This window comes from Coccidioides immitis, assembly GCF_000149335.2.
Source record: "Coccidioides immitis RS genomic scaffold supercont3.3, whole genome shotgun sequence".
Classification (NCBI taxonomy): Eukaryota; Fungi; Ascomycota; class Eurotiomycetes; order Onygenales; family Onygenaceae; genus Coccidioides; species Coccidioides immitis.
Genome location: NW_004504308.1, coordinates 768,964 through 786,787, shown reverse-complemented (window position 1 = coordinate 786,787; position 17,824 = coordinate 768,964). Strand labels below are relative to the sequence as shown.

Genomic DNA, 17,824 nt, shown 5'->3' with positions numbered 1-17,824 from the left:
CCGTATGCTGGCGATGAAACCTCGAGGCCTTGAATAGAGCGATCGTTGCCACGAAAACAATGTTCGGAATGACTCAGTTGTCAAGACTGCTCTGCAGTATGTATGTATAGAGGATTGCCTTTGATCCTCTTCTTTATTTCCTTGAGCAGGCTTGTGATCGAGATTTATTACGTCGCATACCTCGTCCACACCTGCCCGCCCTGTCGTTTGTCCATATTCTTCCTCACCAGTCAGTTTCACTACTCCCTATGATTTCTCCCCCAAATTCCTCCTTATGACTGGCCGTTGGGTACCTAGAACTTTTGACTCAAAAGTCCCTATCCTTACAAGTCCATATCGGATCTAAATTATCAGCTTTACTGTTTCTTTATTTCCAACAAACCAGATCTACATATATACACACAAAACGAACATTTTAACGCCGTTTTCGACAATCCCAGACGCTATTTTTATAATATTATTAATAGTCATAGAATCCCTTTCCGGTCTTCTTGCCTAGCCATCCAGCATCGACCATTTTCTTCAACAAGCCAGCAGGTCGGTACTTGCTGTCGCCAGTCTCTTGATGCAAGACGTTCATGATTGCGAGGCAGGTGTCAATTCCGATGAAATCCGCCAGAGTAAGTGGGCCCATGGGCACATTAGTGCCGTACTTCATAATGCTGTCGATATCCTCGCGGGTTCCGATGCCGTTTTCCAAGCAGGAGATCGCCTCGTTGATGTATGGCATGAGGATGCGGTTGGCCAAGAACCCAGGAGAATCGGTTGACCGAGCGGGAATCTTGCCCATGCGCTTGACAAACTCGAGCGCGGTGTCGATGGTGTCCTGGGATGTTTGTAGGCCAGTGATAATTTCCACGCCCTTTTGAACGGGCACTGGGTTCATGAAGTGAGTCGAAATCACCCTGGATGAGTTAGACAGGTCCTTTGGATCTGTGGTGGTGGCAGCTGCGATCTTGGTGATGGAGATCGAAGAGGTGTTGGTCGCGAGAATGGCATGCTTGGGAGCGACCTGGGCGAGTTTGGAGAAGATTGATGCTTTGAGATCGGGGATCTCGGGAACTGCCTCGATGACGAAGTCTACATCTGAAACATCTTCGAGTTTTGTAGTGGGCGTGAGCATGGAACGGATTTTTACGGCTGCGTCCTTTGTGATGCGCTCTTTGGCGACGTCTTTCTCGAGGAGTTTGTCTACGAGGAAAATTTAGCCGGAGCACGCACATACCTCCGTGGGGAGGCCGATATAGCACATACCGGCGAACTTGAGGCCCTTGTCAAGCGAGGCTTGAGAGTTATCAACCAAAGTGACAGGCACACCAGCCTTTTGAGCAGCAACCAATGCGATTCCCAAACCCTAGTCGCTTACGTTAGAGATGTAGCCCATCAGATGATATGCCCACTTTCAAAAGAAGACGTGATTAATTACCATCTGACCGGCGCCAATAACGGCCACCTTGTGAACCTCGGCGGCCGCCTGCGTAGCGGGAGAGGTGCTAAAGGCTCTGGCCCCAATTGAAGGGATGCCGGCCGTGAGGCTCTTCGTAGCTGCGGTGCGGAACATTATTGTGTCTTGACAAGGGACAAACTCGGGGAAAGGAGGTGTTCAAGGACGAAGCTGGACCGGGGCTTGACTCTGCAGTGAAATGTTTACAGTGCTTGCGAGCTGCTACAAGGGCTTCACAACCGCGGACAAGCGGCAGTCATGTGCTTCACGTCATCGCGCTCGGGAGATTTCGGTTAACTTCGGATTATCGGAAAATCAATATCTCCGGTTAAGTTTGTGTGGAAGTCAATCTGATAAGATAAGGTTCACCAGCGAATCACTTGCAAGCAGCGTTCTTACAGGCGCGTCGCGACGCGTCGACCGCCAAGGCACCGAGATTGGTGTTGTTGCTTCCCGAAACTTCAACATCGACTGTCCGGCACCGCTCTCCACCATCTAATGACGTTGCGACAGCTATGGCAGAGTGAGCACTCGACTGCTTGGGCTGGAATTATCATTGAAACAGTGCAGCAATGGAGATCGAGCCGCCCCAGGCCGTGGAAGTTGTTGATCCCGAAGTCCGGTCATATGTGTACAGCCTCGTCACCGCGGTCAGTAACCCTTATATGGTACATTTTTGGGGCCCATTGCTGATGTGAACCAGCTTGGCGGTACTGCTGGCAATGAAACCGGGCGATATGTGCTGGGCGACGACGCGCTTGGTTGTCTACGCGACCTTAAAAAATGGCTGAGATTCTATGATGAAAAGCTCAATCGCATGGACGTTGCGCGATGCCTCGCGGAATGCAAGCTTCTCAACGGCGATTTAGTGCCGATCATATCGTTGTACGGTGATGCGGAACAAAGCGATAAGCATAAGGCAAGGATTATGCTGGCTTGCTGTGAGTATATCTTTCCCTTTTCTCGAAACTCTTTGGGATTCGATTCTCTGATATTGACGCGAGTAGTGGAATTGCTTGTACCTTTAACATGGCCCGTGGAGGTTCATGGCCAGATGACATTCAATCATCACAGACACACGCCGTATCTCCAGTATTCTCAGGTCGAATACAAACGCGGAATCCTTGGGTTTGCACCTTCGCCAATACTGCGTGCACTTATTCGGGTCGGTCTACCCAGCATGGCGATTCCACGATCCGAAAGGTCTACCAGAGATGAGGGGATCATAAGGCTTATGTTGTATTTTTTCCGAAATATTGCAGTTATCAGTTCACCGCCAAATCTACCCATAGATAGCGATGACGACAAAGCTACAAGGTCTGCAACTATCAACGCCTTTCAACAGCAGGATGTGTTTGCTCTCCTGTTGACCATGTGCTCTAACATGGGCAACGATTTTACCTTTCAAGATGTTATAATACTTGAAATTTTATTCAACCTAGTCAAAGGTGTGGATGTTGACCAACTCTTCAAGCTTAACGAACGTGCTGGTACGATCAAAACGGATGACCTACAAGATATTTTGCAAAAGGAGGATGAGTTGAATCGAGAACATTCTAAAAATGCCCCGACCCGCCATGGTCGATTTGGGACTATGATCTGGGTCAAGAGAGACGATGAAAAGCTTTCTACCGTTTCGGGCCAGGACGTGCTGAAAGGTGACAGAGCGACCTTTTTGAAAATGGATAAAACAAAAAAGTGGAACAAGCCGAAATTTAAAAGGGAGGTGGTCGATCCGTCGTCAAACAACTTCAATCTGAAGGTCAGACTCACTTCGTCAGCTACAAAGCACTTGCGAACTTTTGTGGAAGAATTTCTAGATTCGGGATTCAATCCGTTGTTTACTCACCTCCGGAAGGCGATTGAACGCGAAGCAGACCGTGTCACCGAGTCAACTTCTCGACAATTCTGGTATGCTGTCTCGTGGTTTTTACACGCTGAGCGGGCACGGCGAGAGCACCAGAAGGAAACACGTCAACGAAGTAAAGGAACATCGAGAGAAATCGAACCGGACAGCTTCTCTCTTGTGGCAAGTGTACTCAACCAGGAGACATTCGTTGGCTTGAATAGGTTCATGCAGCACAGCATCGATTTCAAGGATTGGCAAGATCTTACCGCAGGGATGAAATGCCTCACACAAATTCTATTAACAGTGCAAGAGATGGCAATATCCCCTCTTGAAGAAGACCAGGAAATCGCAGAAAATATTCAAAGTCGCATATTCTATGAGGAAACCACGCATGATCGGGTATTGTCTATTTTGCGGAATTATAAAGATCAAGGGTTTTGGTACCTAGATGCATGCACGGAGCTTGCACACGTATTCCTTCGAATGCTTGAGCAGTACTCAAAACAGAATGTCGACATGCAGGTCCGGTCACGTAGACGAGCTCGCCGAAAGCAGGCTCAAGCGGCTGTCCCGAATCAAAACGAAACTGAGGCAGGTGGCGAGCACGACTCCGACACGGAGGATATTGCAGAAGCACACCAGACAGTGACTGAGAGATCCTTTGATTTTAAACGATTTTCAGTGAGATTCTGCACACAGAAATCTGTGGACACTTTTGTTGCTCTCACCAAGTACTACCGGGAATTAGATTCAGAACAGCTCAAGCGAGCGCACCGTTTTTTCTACAGAGTTGCATTCAAGCAAGACATGAGCGTTTTGCTTTTCCGTGTGGACATTATCTCGCTCCTTTTCAAAATGATCAAGGGCCCCGAAGGACTTGATCCGTCGAAACCGCCATTTAAGGATTGGGAAGAACTTATCCGCCAGATATTTAAGAAACTTGTGAGGAAGCTTGGTGAGCGTCCAGAATTGGTTGTCGAGCTGTTGTTCAGCAAAATCAACGCCACAGTATTCTATTTGGAGTACGGCCATGAGAAGCAAACTATGTCAGAGTCGAGACCAGCGACGGAGTTGGAGCTCAAACCTGGCAGTGCTTCAACTCTAGATGAGAAGATACGAATTGTTGTGTCTGCATTGATTCAGGAAGATAAAAAGCCACTAGTTAAGTGGTTATCTCAAGTGCTAGGCTCGGCTGCGAGTGAAAGGTTGAGTTGGGAAATGGAAGCGGAAGCTAGAGCTACTTCATCTCCACAGGAGCAGTCGGACAGGTCAAAAGCTCCTTCAATTGGTGAGACTAGATTCCGTTATTCAAACAGAGCCCTTTCGCTAATGTTCAAATAGCGGTACTGCCAGAAGATGACGGATGTCGCACCGCGATGTTCAGGAATGCACGTTTACGGCTCTTGATGAGGTTAGCCGGCCTTGAACGTTTGGATGAGGACGTCCTTGGAGCGTCTTGGATGATTCCATCGTCGGTACCATCGTCAAATTTGAAAGAGTACCACGAATTAATCGAAAAACATTGTGAGAGTCCGGCAGAAGATATTGATGGCGTAGACCCACGAGATCTAATGCGCCGTAAACGGACTGCTGCGGATACCGATTCCTCTCGTCATGAGTTTACCGAAAATGTCAATTTTGGAAGTGATTCGGAAGGAGAAGATGATGGCGTTCTATTCCCGCCAAATCTCCCCGAAAGATCCAAAGCCCTCAAAACGCTTAAACAGAGGAGGCGACGGAGACGGAGGAGTGATGACGCCGAAGAAAGTGGCCCAGATGAGGCAGTCTTGGAGGCTCGACGGACTGCCCGAGAGAAGAATGCCCTGGAACGCCAACGAAAGATTAAAAGTGATCTTTATGTTCACGCAAGTGATGATGAGTCCGATGAAGAAGCAGACATAGAGTTCTTCGCTAAAGAAGAGATGAGACGACAGGCTCAAGCCCGGCGCGTGGCAGAAGCCCTGGAGACGGGAATGCCAGAAAACAACACAACCAAAAAAAAATCAAAGGCCAGCGCAGGCCGGAAGCGTAAGGTTAAACCAGTCCTCGAGTTGGATGACGATGACAGTGAAGCCAGCCCGCCGAAACGCCGACGTAGCGACGAAGTAATAGAGTCAGACAGCGACGGTGAGCTCATGGTTGGCATTGGGTCCACTTCACCTCGCCGGTCCCAGACGCCACCCACCTCAGCCGATAATATCTTTGGATCTGAGAAATCCCCGAGCCCAATGTTTCCCTGGAGTGTCGGCGTGGATCAGATGATGGCCAAACTCCAGGGGAAAGACGAGGCGTCTGCCGACAATGGAGAAAGCAATGAAGATGAAGGCGAAGATGTTCTGTCGGGGACAGGGCGTACTCGCCGACGGCGCACCATGGGCGGCTTTGTTATTGGTAGCGACTCCGATTCATGATGGACATTCAACGATAACGCTGTTCTGATTAGTCTTGTTGCATTTCAGGAGTGTAGTCGGCGTTATCGGGTGTTAACTATGCATGAGTAGTAGTTAGTGCTTCGTTTAGATGCGGACTTTGTCGTGTTTGATACCAGCTAGCGGCAATGTTTATATATGCATGTGAATTCTTTAATGTTAGGTTCGAAGACGGCGCAGATCAATCGTCTCTGCTCACCGTGATGCTCCATTTCTACATTGTTGTTTCTTCTCGGCTTAGTGTGCTGTGCTTTTGGCAAAAATCGTAGCAACCTGCAGCCATTGCGCTTTGATGGTCCAATTCTCCCACCCCCAATCCTTTCCGAAGCTACGAAACAGATTTCAATTGACTTTTAAGTGCGGATGTTATGAACTTTAATCATCATCCGCATCCAACCCCGAATCACGCCTTATGATTGATCGCGGGGTATGGAGTGGGAGTCAGCCATTGCCTTCGTGCTCTATATAAGATAGACTGCAGACCCCCTTAACTTCATTTCTCAATTGATTTTACATTATCATATTTAAAGCATCTCAGGAATTAACAGCCCAGCAATGGCAAAGTCACTTCACTACGTCACTCTCGACGTCTTCACTACCAAGCGGTTCGAGGGTAATCCCTTAGCCGTCGTTTTCCTCGAGCACCCTCAGCAAATATCCCAAGAACAAAAGCAGCTCATTGCCCGAGAGTTCAATTACTCAGAAACTATATTCGTTCACCCACCGATACCTGGTCAACAAAGTCGCAAGATTGACATCTTCACCCTGGACCGAGAGCTCCCATTCGCAGGCCATCCCACCATCGGTGCAACATACTGGTTCCTCCGATCACAGGGTTATGGAACTACCGAGCAATCGCCCTCTAGCCTCCTGACAAAAGCTGGAGAAATCCCTATTTCATTATCTACGGAGGATTCTAATAAGGTCGCCGCCTTGATACCCCACAACGTGCGCATTCATGCCGCAAGAATGTCGTTGGCGGAACTGCTTAGGCTGCATCCAGAGCTCGAGCCTTATCTAGATGCTTCGGCTCATGCGGAAGGATTCCCGGTGGTCTCTATTGTCAAAGGCATGTCTGCTGTGCATGTTCGCCTGCCTAGCCTTGAGGCTCTAGGCAAAATTACCACCCCGACTGGAGGTTATTTGATCCCTGCTGCAAACCCAGCGGGCGGCGGATATCTTGACGAAGGATGGGATGTCCTAGGACATGTGGCGATCTATTTCCGCGTTCACGACGTGTGGGATGAGAAGCTCCAGAAGAATGTTATTCGCAGTCGCATGCTTGCTGGCACCTTGGAAGATCCGGCTACGGGAAGTGCTTGTAGTGGAATGTGTTCATATCTGAGCTTAACAGAGGGAAAATCTGCAACATACCAGGTTGTGCAAGGCCAAGAGATGGGGCAGAGGAGTGAAATTGCAGTTCGTGTAGAGCTGAAGGATGGAATGAAGGAGATCCAAAGTGTTCAGTTGCAGGGAAATGCAGTCAAGGTTGCTGAGGGAGAGCTTTTTGTTGGAGATGAATAGCGGATATCTCTGCTTGCATTGACAAATCTAGGCATCAATGGGAAACAGTTTGTCAATGTCCAGGACACAATACCAATACAAAAAACTTCCAAGTGCAAGAGAAAATCATGGCTCATCCGGAATGTGTCTGTTCGTCCAGTGCCCCGTATGGGCCTGGGTAACTGCCGACGATATCTTCCTATATCTATTCATTGCTTCATTTGCATCCATTGAATATACATCACCCAAACATCACCTGTACATGGAACAGCCATATGGAATAGCTCGATCATTCTTTCTCTCCTCTCTCTCTCTTTTTCTTTTTCTTTTTCCTTTTTTTTTGTCTTTCCAGGCTGGAGGGTGCGACGAGCATGCCGCTGTCCAAACATACCACGTCCAAGCAACGGCGAACCCCCTTCATTATCCCTGAGGTGAACTCATCAACCGCTGAAGTCTCCTCCGCCTCAAATGGCAAACAAACAGGCCGCAAAGCATCTCTCGCTGTTTCCCTCCAAAATTTTGCAAATCGCACTTTCCAGGCCCTGCCACGCCGGGTAAACACAGGGAGCGACAACGCCGACGCGACTGCGGCCCCGAAGCTGCGCCATTCCTCCGCGAAGCTTCTGATCTCAAGGCCGGTATCAAAGCTGCCAATCCCGCAGTCACGGCCGTCTACATCGAGCTCCTTTGTTCGAATCCCACCTTCGGGATCAAATGTTCCTCCAGTACCACCCCTGCCTGCGCGTGGATCAGAGTCGAGAATACCAACGTCCAGTCGAATACCAGCGCCGACCGCGCGACAACTTGAATTAGAACCCCGGGCTGCTAATTCTGATTCTAAAGCCGACACGTGTGCCAACTCAAGAACGAGCGGATATAACCACCTCTCACCTCAGCCAAAGCCATTTGTCGCGTATGAAGACGTGAAGGCCTTAACACGGAACAAAGCTAGTCCAAAGGATAAACAACAAGGGCTCGAAACGTTGAAAGTGAAGGATTCTAAGTCAGAAAGAGACACAATAACCGGCCAACCTGCCAACTCGACGCCCTTCCGGAAGCGGATGATAACCTTTAGTCATAGGAGGACATCAGCAACAGCATCAGGTAAATCGATACGGGCAAGTGACATGGGAATTCCAAAATCAACGTCGATGACAGCCATCACTTCTTCACGTCGGGCATCGGAAATACCGCCAGTTTGTTCTTTTCATTCCCTTCATGCACCGCCAAACAGCCAAGTTAAATCGCCCAGTACATGCGGTTTGAATATCGGAGCCAACCCTGGACAGACTCCAGATCGCGCAACAAGCCATACACATCGAACACTTAGCAACGCATCAGGGGCAACTTCCCTCACCTGCAGCCCCAGGGAGAGGGACCTGCCGCTGCCACCGATCCCTTCGTTACCCAAGAGCTATTCTGTCGGGAACGTAAGGATTGATGGCCAATCTGAAAAGACGCCTCTTCCAGTCTCATATCAAACACCGGCCTCTCCCAGAACCCCAGAGGACACGCGCGCGCACATGAGTTCGATGTCAACTCTAGGTCATACGCATGACGCACCCAAGCCCAAGGATAGCAAACGAAGCAGTCGCCCTAGCGATGCAGTTCTAAACTGCTATGTGACGGCCAAGTACTCAACTGTGTCCGCACACATTACCGAACCACTATTAGACCTGACTCCGCCGCGTCCAACACATTCGCCCACCCATGTGTGCCTAAGATCTGCATCTCCTAGGACACTTTCAGTTAAAGCATGCAAAAGGACCGAAGAAAATGTCAATCTGGTACGTGCTTCTGCGCATCATATAACTCCATCCAAAAAAAATATTGAAACTGACAGTCAACTTCTATCAGGTCACGCGCGCCCAGCCGCAACACTATTGGCTTGGTCGGCTCTCAACGCTTGTGAATAGCCTCCAGTACGAAGATGCATTCAACGAACCAGATCCATACATTACCTACCGCGCGCCGTCTAGAACCAAAATTCTCAAGACTTGTGGGATAGAGAGTGCTGAAGAATTCAACATAAAGAGAGCCTTCGCAGCGCTGGAGCGGGCGTGCATGACTGATGAAGCAACAAAAAGTCTCAACGAATTTAAGGAAGAGTATGAGCGCAAATACACGAAGTCGGGGACTCCAAAGCCGGATAAAAGTTCCAGGACCGGTATGAGAGAGAGGCAGACGGCGATTCGCGTGAAAATGAATATGGAGAAAAAGGACTAGGATGCGAGGATGCGCGGCTGCGTGGATATTTTTGACGATAGACAGATGCAATAACCGTGATATCCAATTAAGCCTTTAATATTCCATTGCACGTTAAAATTGCTTTGGTATCTGAACTTCCCAAAATAACGCGATCCTACCAGTCCCAGAACCCATTAATACCTTACCTTGTCTATTGCAGTAGAAACACCATGCGGTCCATGCGTGAGCAAAATGAACAATCAACTTCTAGAGGCTCTACTTCTCAAAAAAGCGGCGACTTGCTCATGTCTCGTGACAAAGAACATTCTTCGTTTCTCTGATTTCCAAACTAAAACACCGATTTCCTCTGCGTACCGGCACGGGGCTTCAAACTCCGCCGAAGATGCGAAATCTTTGAACAAAAATCCTGGTGTGGCCTTCAGCCTATCACGTTCTAACTGCCAGAGCCGGATTTGATCAACGACTGTGGGCGGTAGAACAGACGCAAGAAGTCCAGCTGTGGTTGAAGTGGACTTTGATGCGTTTACTTTTCGCATCTGGGGGTGAGCATGGGTCGTGAGGTAAGATATTATTTGGTCGGCAGTGATGCCCATTTCGACGGCGCGACGGATGGATTGGCGTGTTAGCTTTCCCGTAACAAGGTTGGGAAAGCGGTATTTAAGTGTTGTGAAGAGTGCGATGAGGGAAATTTGAAGAGGGGAAGAGGTATACGCGTATAAGCGGTAGTTTGTTTCGATGATTATGAATCCTGTGCCTGGCGCACCAGTAGCGGCGTTTATGTTTGGACCAGCTGGAGCAAGGTTGCCTGAGATCGAGCTGGAGAGAGCCATGGAGTCGGATGTAAGCGTTGTTGCCAATCGAGTAGGGTAAAAGCGTGTGGATTCCGAAGCAGGGGAATGTTGGTAAACGATTCCGAAATCAGTGAGGTCGGCAAGGGTACGGAGTTGCGTTGAAGTTAGATGCTTTTTGTCGTAGGATTGCCCTAGCTCCAAGCTACTGAGGAGGAAGAGAAAGGAGAGCACCTCGACGCTATCCATTCCGATGGCTTCGGCGTTCTCGACGTAGAGGATGAGAATATGCCAGACCTGAGTATTGACATCTTGCAATACAAAGGCAAACCCTTCCTTGGTGATTTCCACTCTGCGATCTCGGACCTCGACAAGGTGGCAGGCTTGGAGGAGGGATTTGACTCCTTTACTCAGCGTTACGTTTTCACGTTGAATGCCCAGCGAGTTTGTCCCGACCATGTACCCAAGAACACCCTCCCACTGTCGCCTGGCATAATCGTCTAGATCGGAGACAGTCATAGGGTGCGGATCAGGCATACTAGACATAACTCCAAAAGAATGTTGTTTGTCTCCGCCGGTGAGCGCCTGTCGCAGAGAGGAGGAAAATGGATTGGTCACCATATACGCCCTAACGTGGTCCGACGTTGTAGTGCTTGAAAGAATGTGTAATCGACTAAGGATCGACAGGGCGTTGTCTCTCTCGCTTGTGACAGAGTCAGAATACTGCGCGTAAGCCCGCGAGCCGGTCAAGGTTCCTCCTACCGCTTGCTTCCTGCCTTGACCCACAGCTCGAGCTCAGCTGCTGGCAGGGGGTCTTTGAGGTAGAGAAGGGCCATGACAAAACATTTTGCTGCGTAGATATCAAATGCTTAGCAAGATGAGAACAACTACACGGAGACAGAACGGATGAGTTACCTAGATGGGGCAGCATCCGGCGAAAGATTGCCAGAGCGGTTGAAGGCTGCTGATACAGCTTGAGGAAGACTGTGCCCGGAAGGCTCTCTAGATACTCTAGAGGACGGGACGAAGAAACAGGCATCTTGGAACTGTGCAATTAAACGCTCCACGCCGTTCAAAGCTCATAATCTATCGACCATCATGTCGCGGTAACTGAGACTTTGAGAAAGCTCCATCTGAGCGTTTGCCAGTCAAGCCCGCCGTCCGCCAGAGGCCTCATCTCTGACTTTTAACAACATTGCTGCTGACTAAGCTTTTCGCTGCTGTGCTCTCTCGCCGGTTCCAAGCAACTCTCATCCGCAAAATCAAAGTATCCTCGATTAACAAAATGACGGCCTTGAGATTTGTTAGATCGGTAAGCTATTGTATCAGATTCCTTGATGTTTTGAGCCCGCGTCCACTAACGTCTCCCTGCAGGTATGGGAGTCCTTCCGGGCTACATCAGGCCTGGAGCCGAGGTATTGGGTTTCGCAGCATAAAATGGCTTTTGTACTGTTCAAATGCTGATATTAATGATAATATGCAGATTACTAGACAATGTATGTCTAAAAGCTTGGTTACTGTCGATACGGCAATAACTACATGCTGGGGTTATTGCTCAATTTCGAGCTCCTGGCGGACAGGGGCTCGCTGTCGAGCCGGAGACGAAGAATAACAGCTTTTGCAAAGTTGCTCCTAACTTGGACATGTCTCTTCTAGCTTCGAGTCACTGCAGCTCGCCCTGGTGTTGTAAACTTTGAGCTTGATATTAAAAAGGAACATACAGTGAGTGTTCCCCCTTTCCTATTGTCTAGTGATACTTTTCTCAGATGTTTGAGCCAGCTCTTGAAATAAAGAGATTTGGCGCTGTTTGAACCATCTGTGTTCTGGGGCTGCTTGCAACTTGTTTCTGGTATTACGTACCTGCTAAAAAGTCATGATAGAATCGGCTTAACATCCTTCATGGCGGCACGATTGCTAGCATGGGTAAGCTTCAGTCAAAGGGCCATTACAGATTTTAAGTTCCCTTACCCTTTGCTACTAATGCCGTCGCCTTAAACAGTTGATCTCGGAGGGTCTCTTGCTGTGGCTTCTCGGGGCCTCTTTGCCACCGGTGTCTCAACAGATCTCAATGGTAGGCACGCATCAACCCCGGAATATCTGATTTAAACTTTCTAGATACTAAATAGGACATATTACTCCGTAGTGACTTATCTAAGCTCCGGGGGTAAAGTCGGGGATAAAATTTTAGCTGTATGTGAAGTCCTATGATTCCCCTTCTTTTTTTTTTTTTTTTTTTTGATGTTTGCCTTAGCCTCATATGTGTGGTGCTGATCAATATATTTAGGAGGTGACTTGCGACAAATGTATGCAAAAATTTTGTCAATCTGATATTGCATGGAGGGAGCAAATGCTCCTTTAGGGTGATACGCTATACTAACAATCTCTTAGTTGGAAATAATCTTGCATATACCAGCATCAAGTTCATGAATGCCAAAAATGAAGTTGTGGCTAGGGGCAGCCATACAAAGTGAGGATTTTTTTTTCTTTTTTTTGTTGCACCATTGTATAATTTTCGCTCTGACACCACATTGCAGATATGTTGCCCATGCTTTCAGGGATCCAAGGAACATTGTGGAAGAGCTTAAGCCAGAACCCTGACTGCTGTCTCTTCCAACAATGATGAGACGCCAAATAAGAAACTAAAGAGCGAAGTTAATAAATAGATTAAATGCCGACTATCCCATTTTGCACATAAAATTTCGCGCTTCATAGAATGTATAGCAAAAAATGTATTTATACAACTGCAAGCGAATGACTGTAAAAACATGTTTTGCTAGATCTTACGGACACAAGAGCTGATCACGATGTGGAACCCATTAAAGTCTTTTCCGAATCCTACCTCGCCAAAATCCAAGGCCGGAGTACCTCCCTATCATCAAAGATTATCATACAAAATACACAGCTTCCCTCAAATGCATATATTATTCATTCCTTTTCTCCACTAGGATCATTCCAAGAGAGATTCCCGGGCCGCATCATTCTCAAATTCCTCGACTCCGTCTCTCATTAATGCCCCGTCCTCATCCATTGGAGCTGTGTCCATAACAGTCACCTCTTCTCCCATGGCCTTGACCTTCGCTTGCGTCATTTCGTATACGTACTGCCCAAGATGTTCGATACCTTCCATGGCAGTGCCGCTGATATCTGCGTCAAGGGCCCTAGTAGTCGGAAACATTTCCCCGGGAACCAACATGAGTTTATCTGGGCGTTGAAAAAGGATATCAAAAGCCGGTTTCAGTTCAAAGCATGATTCAAATACTTCCCGTCTGCCCAGAATGTACAGCCCTAGGCGTGCACGAGAAAGCGCGACAGTGAGGCGCCGGACGTCCCGAAGATATCCCACAGCTTTCGTTCGCGTGAGAGAAAGGATTATGTCTATCAATTGAGAATCAGAAATGACGTAACCCGATACAAACCGTCTGGGTAGTTTACTTACAGTCATTTTGCTCTCCTTGGTACTTGTCCACCGTCGTCACTATTCTGGGGAGACCAAAAAGAGAGTTCTTGGCACATCTATGATTTAGTACATCCTTAACCAAAGCTTTCTGGCCAGCATACGTGGTGAGGATCGAGATTTTCGAGGCAGCGTAACCTAGCAATCGCATGTATTGAAAGATTGCCACAGCATATTCAGCTTCGCCGAGATTTTGTATAAAGTGTGGGGATGGCTCCCTTTCACCAACTCCTTGAAAATCGGGTACGTTGATAAACTGGTAATCATACTGGAAACCTGCATTGGCAAGTTTGAATTCTGCTCCATTTTCAACGGTTGGAAGGTTCCCTAGCCGCTCGTATCTCCATTTGAATAGTTCAGCGATAGACGGACGGGCCCGGCCCTGTTGATCTAAATTGATAGTCGGTACGCCCAATCTAACCAGTCGGAGGAAGAGACTCTGTTCGAAATTGGCATATTGGCGGAAGGCTATGTTTTGAACGATAGGGGAGTTTTGCAAATGATCGCCGCACAAAACCACCCTCTTCAAGGGCAACTCGCCGGTTTTGCTGTTTTGTAGCGCGCACGGAATGAAGCTTTCGACTTCGGTGACTTGAGCGGCTTCCTCCATAACAACATTATCATAGTGGAATCCAAGATTCGCAATTTCCTGCCGTCTCATAGCGGCATGTGTCGAGGTCATTGCTATGATCCTCGCTTCCTTGACCAAAAGGTACTTCGCCTTGTCGCGTTGTTGTCGTAGGATTTCAAATGGGCGAATATCTTCTAACTCAGAAAATACTCTATCAAGATGGCGTTGGCACCCAGCTGCAATGTCCTGAATTTCGTCCTTTGATGCATCTGGTTTGAAGAGGGGCTGAGGGGCATTCGAAAAAAAAGAGTGAAACGGAAACCATTGGATTATGTTTTCGCACGATGAGGTCTCCAGCCGCGCTTTATCCCAGAATTTGGTCCAAGCTGGTTGGATATATACTGAATTGAAGTACCCTGCCGTTTCACATGAATTCCCATGAGCACCTTCCGCTCCAATTGACGCCGCGAGGCGATCTACCTCAGCAAGATATCCAGCCCTGTTTTCTAGGAACGATTCAACCCTGCCAAATTTGCTATAACTGGCTTCAGTCTCGAGTTCTTCTTCTCCATGACCGAGGCGAAGGAGATGGCGTGCATCAATATCTAGGGCAATAATTTTCTGGAAAAGTTGATTAAGTGCCTGATTGCTATGTGCCACCAGTAGCGTGCGCTCGCTGGGGAAATTGTGGTATATGTTGCTGATGATCTGTGTTGCAACGTCGGTTTTTCCAGTTCCTGGAGGTCCGACGACTATGGTAAGCCCCGGCTGAGTGCCCGAAACAATGGCATTGACCTGGGCAGGTGTAAATCGTATTTTGTTCAACTTTGGCGCGTCCATAGGGTAAGGTCCTTGATTACTAGGCTTGTACGTAGAGGCACGGATTGACGCTGCTGCAGGCTGCACAGATTCGGCACGATCTCGTCTCCTTTTCTTCGAGGGGTTTAAAGTCTCCCCCTTAGATGGGTTGTCTCTGATTTCCAGTACATATGGTGGCCCGAAACTGGAATTATTGTTTTCCACTGGCTCAATGGTGCAACCCGGAAAACTTTCAACAAGGTGCTGCCAATCCAGAAATGTATCTCGATAATCAATCGTTTTCAATTTTAAGCCCAATTCTGGGTAACTCGCACTACGTGGGTTGCCATAGCCGAGGAAAACGTCTTGCAACCATGATGGAAGCTGTGTGTCTGCAATTGTTAGCGCCTTCACAATCTCCAGAATCGGTTTGAAGTTATTCTCCCGGCCCCTTCGACGCACAACCAAGTTTATCAACGAATAAATATCGGGGTCATCCTTGCCCCGTGAATCCAAGTCTGTCCTGTAAGCTCTGGCATCTAGATTCACAATGAGTCTTCGCTGACTGGGTCTCTGTCGCGAATAACCGTTGTGCTGGTCATCCTGAGGCTCCCGAATCATACGGCCATTAGCATCAAGGACTTGAACTATTTGGGCGCAGCGGACGTGTAAGATCCCGATATCGGGAAGGTTATTGACGGAGTGAAGGGAGAGAGTGGATATAGGAAGTTTAGACCCAACTGCTAGCAAAAATATAACGTCGTCCGGCCGAAGTGTTTCCCACTCTCGACGAATGCTGTCATTCAGGCGACTAACATCTAGCAGGATTTCAGCGCGAACGTAAGCTGGATTTGAGCTTCCAACTTTGGGTTCTGCTACGTCGATGATAGCCGGTTTGGAAATCGGAATTGCCATCCGTGAAAAGCCTTCGAAAGACGTTTTCTTTGTCTCTCGGTGTATGCGAGGAAGCATTCTCTTTACAACGGATTCTAGGTCACTCTTAATCTCAAAAAACGATTCCGCCCGGTATAACAAGAGGGATCGCCACAAGAAATCCCCCAGGCTTAAATACTGTAGATTCAACTTTGGAATTGCCAGCGGCCGGGAACCGTCATACGCTTCGTTTCTAATTAATGCTGGTTCGTACAGTGACTTTTCGCTGGGGAAAACGGTCAATTCAGACGCAGTATCCTGGAAGGATGGTTGACGTTCAAACGCGGACAGAATAATTTCGAGAAGCAATTGGCGATTGGATTGAACACCAGCCTGTTCAGGGTACACAGTCCTGAATCCCAGTGCAGAACATAAGTTTTCCAGTTCAGTATCGTTTAATTCAGATAGATGTGTCTCCAGTTCAGAACGCTTTTCAAGTGACCCATAATTGGCCAGAGCCAGGAGGGTCAACTTTTCCTTGAAGTGTTTGATAGCAACTCGTTGAAGCCGCGCAAGCTCCTGGCAATGGATATCATACACATCTTGAGGAGAGTGTTGTTCGCCAGATTGATCATCTATAGAAAATCCGACAAAATGCTTGAGAAGATGGTAAAAGTCACGAAGCAGAGAGTTCTTTCCGTTTCTAAAAAGGCGCGAGGTGCGAAGGATTGGGAGGATATTAAGATTTTTGAATAGGGTATTCACGTATCGTCGTGTTGGAAGCTGGCTTTCTAGGTCGACAAGCAGTTCCATAAATCTCTCGCAGAATCTAACGTTGTCTTCACTCAGTTCCCCGAGTGGGTTGAGTCGCTGCAAGAACTCCAGAAGCATGGAGTATAGCCAAGATCTCTCAAATCGAATTCTGGCTTTCCCGGACTCATCGGCCATATCGTACCGCTTCGTTGATACCCTCCATGCTCGTTTCAAAGCTGCCGAGCGCTCAAGTAACTTGGTTCGGGCGTCGATGCTGTGGAGGTTATGCCAAATGGCAATTGACACCAATGGCGCACATTCTTTGCGAATTTGGAGATTTTCCAACGACTGGAATGCGCTAATAACGAAGGAAAGAAGGTATATCCGAGATGTTGTAGGGAGTGTTTGGTCAAGGTTCATTGAAAGGATACGCCTGAATAAGCTCGAAAAGTCCTCTGGTCGGTCGGAAAAGTTTTCTAAACCCAGTTAGAATTGAAGCTGAAATCTCGGAAGGACCCATCTTACCCCATATCGGCAGATGTTCTCTTTGTTTTATGCCCACAATCACAGCAATCAGCAGAACATGATAATTCGAGGCGTCCTCGGAATAGGTAGGCCATAGGTATCTTGACTGGTTATTAGTACCGTCCGGTCTCAAAAGTCCAATGCAAACATACTTCTCTAAAATATGAAGATTCTCTAGCAACAGCAGAGAATGAAGGGAGAAGCCTTCTGTGACCAAGGGATCCCAGATGTCATTTTTGATGACCTCCGGCCTGACCTTCCGCACCTTCGTTTTAAGCCAGTGAGCTCTGGCCAACGCCACCCATTGATTTTCTTGTTGGAAGTCGTTGACAGTAGGTCGCATATCTAAGCTGCGCGCCATAGCTGGGCGCATCTGTAACCCCATTGTAGATTGAATCTTTCTCAGATGCGCTGAAGTTGCGCGCTGCTCTCATCAGGCGTGATGGCCGAAGCTGGCATTTGAGTTACGCTTTACAAAATTACAGCTTACGATACGCAAGACTTCCTGGGCCCAGCGCCAGCGGTGGCGTAACACTATAATTACCATACAGAGCGGCGCCATTGATCTCCTGCACCACGCTCAAAGCTACTAGTGTCCTTCAACTCTCATTAACACCACTCAACCCACC

The 17,824-nt window shown here is 48.1% G+C and overlaps 7 protein-coding genes across 7 annotated transcripts; 4 read left to right on the top strand and 3 right to left on the bottom strand.

The window, feature by feature from the left end:
• Window positions 1-199: 199 nt before the first annotated feature.
• On the bottom strand, window positions 200-1,683 carry CIMG_08627 (3-hydroxybutyryl CoA dehydrogenase). The gene is made up of 3 exons (XM_001241463.2): window positions 1,427-1,683; window positions 1,255-1,354; window positions 200-1,191 (listed from the first exon to the last, which is right to left on the bottom strand). Exons 1-3 carry the CDS (start codon window positions 1,559-1,561, stop codon window positions 461-463), a joined length of 966 nt encoding a protein of 321 aa, XP_001241464.1. The 5' UTR covers window positions 1,562-1,683; the 3' UTR covers window positions 200-460.
• Window positions 1,684-2,016: 333 nt separating this feature from the next.
• Window positions 2,017-5,898, top strand: CIMG_08628 (topoisomerase 1-associated factor 1; the record flags this gene model as incomplete). The annotated part of the gene is made up of 3 exons (XM_001241464.2): window positions 2,017-2,094; window positions 2,148-4,581; window positions 4,635-5,898. The coding sequence occupies 3 exons, from the start codon at window positions 2,017-2,019 to the stop codon at window positions 5,702-5,704; spliced, it is 3,582 nt and encodes a 1,193-aa protein (XP_001241465.2). The 3' UTR covers window positions 5,705-5,898.
• Window positions 5,899-6,128: 230 nt separating this feature from the next.
• CIMG_08629 (PhzF family phenazine biosynthesis protein) lies at window positions 6,129-7,373 on the top strand. Its single transcript, XM_001241465.2, has one exon. It carries the CDS (start codon window positions 6,278-6,280, stop codon window positions 7,244-7,246), a length of 969 nt encoding a protein of 322 aa, XP_001241466.1. The 5' UTR covers window positions 6,129-6,277; the 3' UTR covers window positions 7,247-7,373.
• Window positions 7,374-7,567: 194 nt separating this feature from the next.
• On the top strand, window positions 7,568-9,451 carry CIMG_08630 (uncharacterized protein; the record flags this gene model as incomplete). The annotated part of the gene is made up of 2 exons (XM_001241466.2): window positions 7,568-9,012; window positions 9,083-9,451. Exons 1-2 carry the CDS (start codon window positions 7,597-7,599, stop codon window positions 9,449-9,451), a joined length of 1,785 nt encoding a protein of 594 aa, XP_001241467.1. The 5' UTR covers window positions 7,568-7,596.
• A 60-nt stretch (window positions 9,452-9,511) lies between these two features.
• On the bottom strand, window positions 9,512-11,353 carry CIMG_08631 (transcription factor Tfb2). Its single transcript, XM_001241467.2, has 3 exons — window positions 11,137-11,353; window positions 10,984-11,071; window positions 9,512-10,924 (listed from the first exon to the last, which is right to left on the bottom strand). The coding sequence occupies exons 1-3, from the start codon at window positions 11,258-11,260 to the stop codon at window positions 9,673-9,675; spliced, it is 1,464 nt and encodes a 487-aa protein (XP_001241468.1). The 5' UTR covers window positions 11,261-11,353; the 3' UTR covers window positions 9,512-9,672.
• Window positions 11,354-11,482: 129 nt separating this feature from the next.
• Window positions 11,483-13,030, top strand: CIMG_08632 (uncharacterized protein). Its single transcript, XM_001241468.2, has 10 exons — window positions 11,483-11,533; window positions 11,596-11,636; window positions 11,705-11,717; window positions 11,878-11,943; window positions 12,102-12,144; window positions 12,221-12,292; window positions 12,365-12,411; window positions 12,506-12,524; window positions 12,610-12,688; window positions 12,756-13,030. The coding sequence occupies exons 1-10, from the start codon at window positions 11,507-11,509 to the stop codon at window positions 12,817-12,819; spliced, it is 471 nt and encodes a 156-aa protein (XP_001241469.2). The 5' UTR covers window positions 11,483-11,506; the 3' UTR covers window positions 12,820-13,030.
• Window positions 13,031-13,073: 43 nt separating this feature from the next.
• CIMG_08633 (DEAD helicase superfamily protein) lies at window positions 13,074-17,648 on the bottom strand. Its single transcript, XM_001241469.2, has 4 exons — window positions 17,348-17,648; window positions 17,196-17,296; window positions 13,658-17,146; window positions 13,074-13,596 (listed from the first exon to the last, which is right to left on the bottom strand). Exons 1-4 carry the CDS (start codon window positions 17,578-17,580, stop codon window positions 13,169-13,171), a joined length of 4,251 nt encoding a protein of 1,416 aa, XP_001241470.2. The 5' UTR covers window positions 17,581-17,648; the 3' UTR covers window positions 13,074-13,168.
• Between the last annotated feature and the right edge of the window lie 176 nt (window positions 17,649-17,824).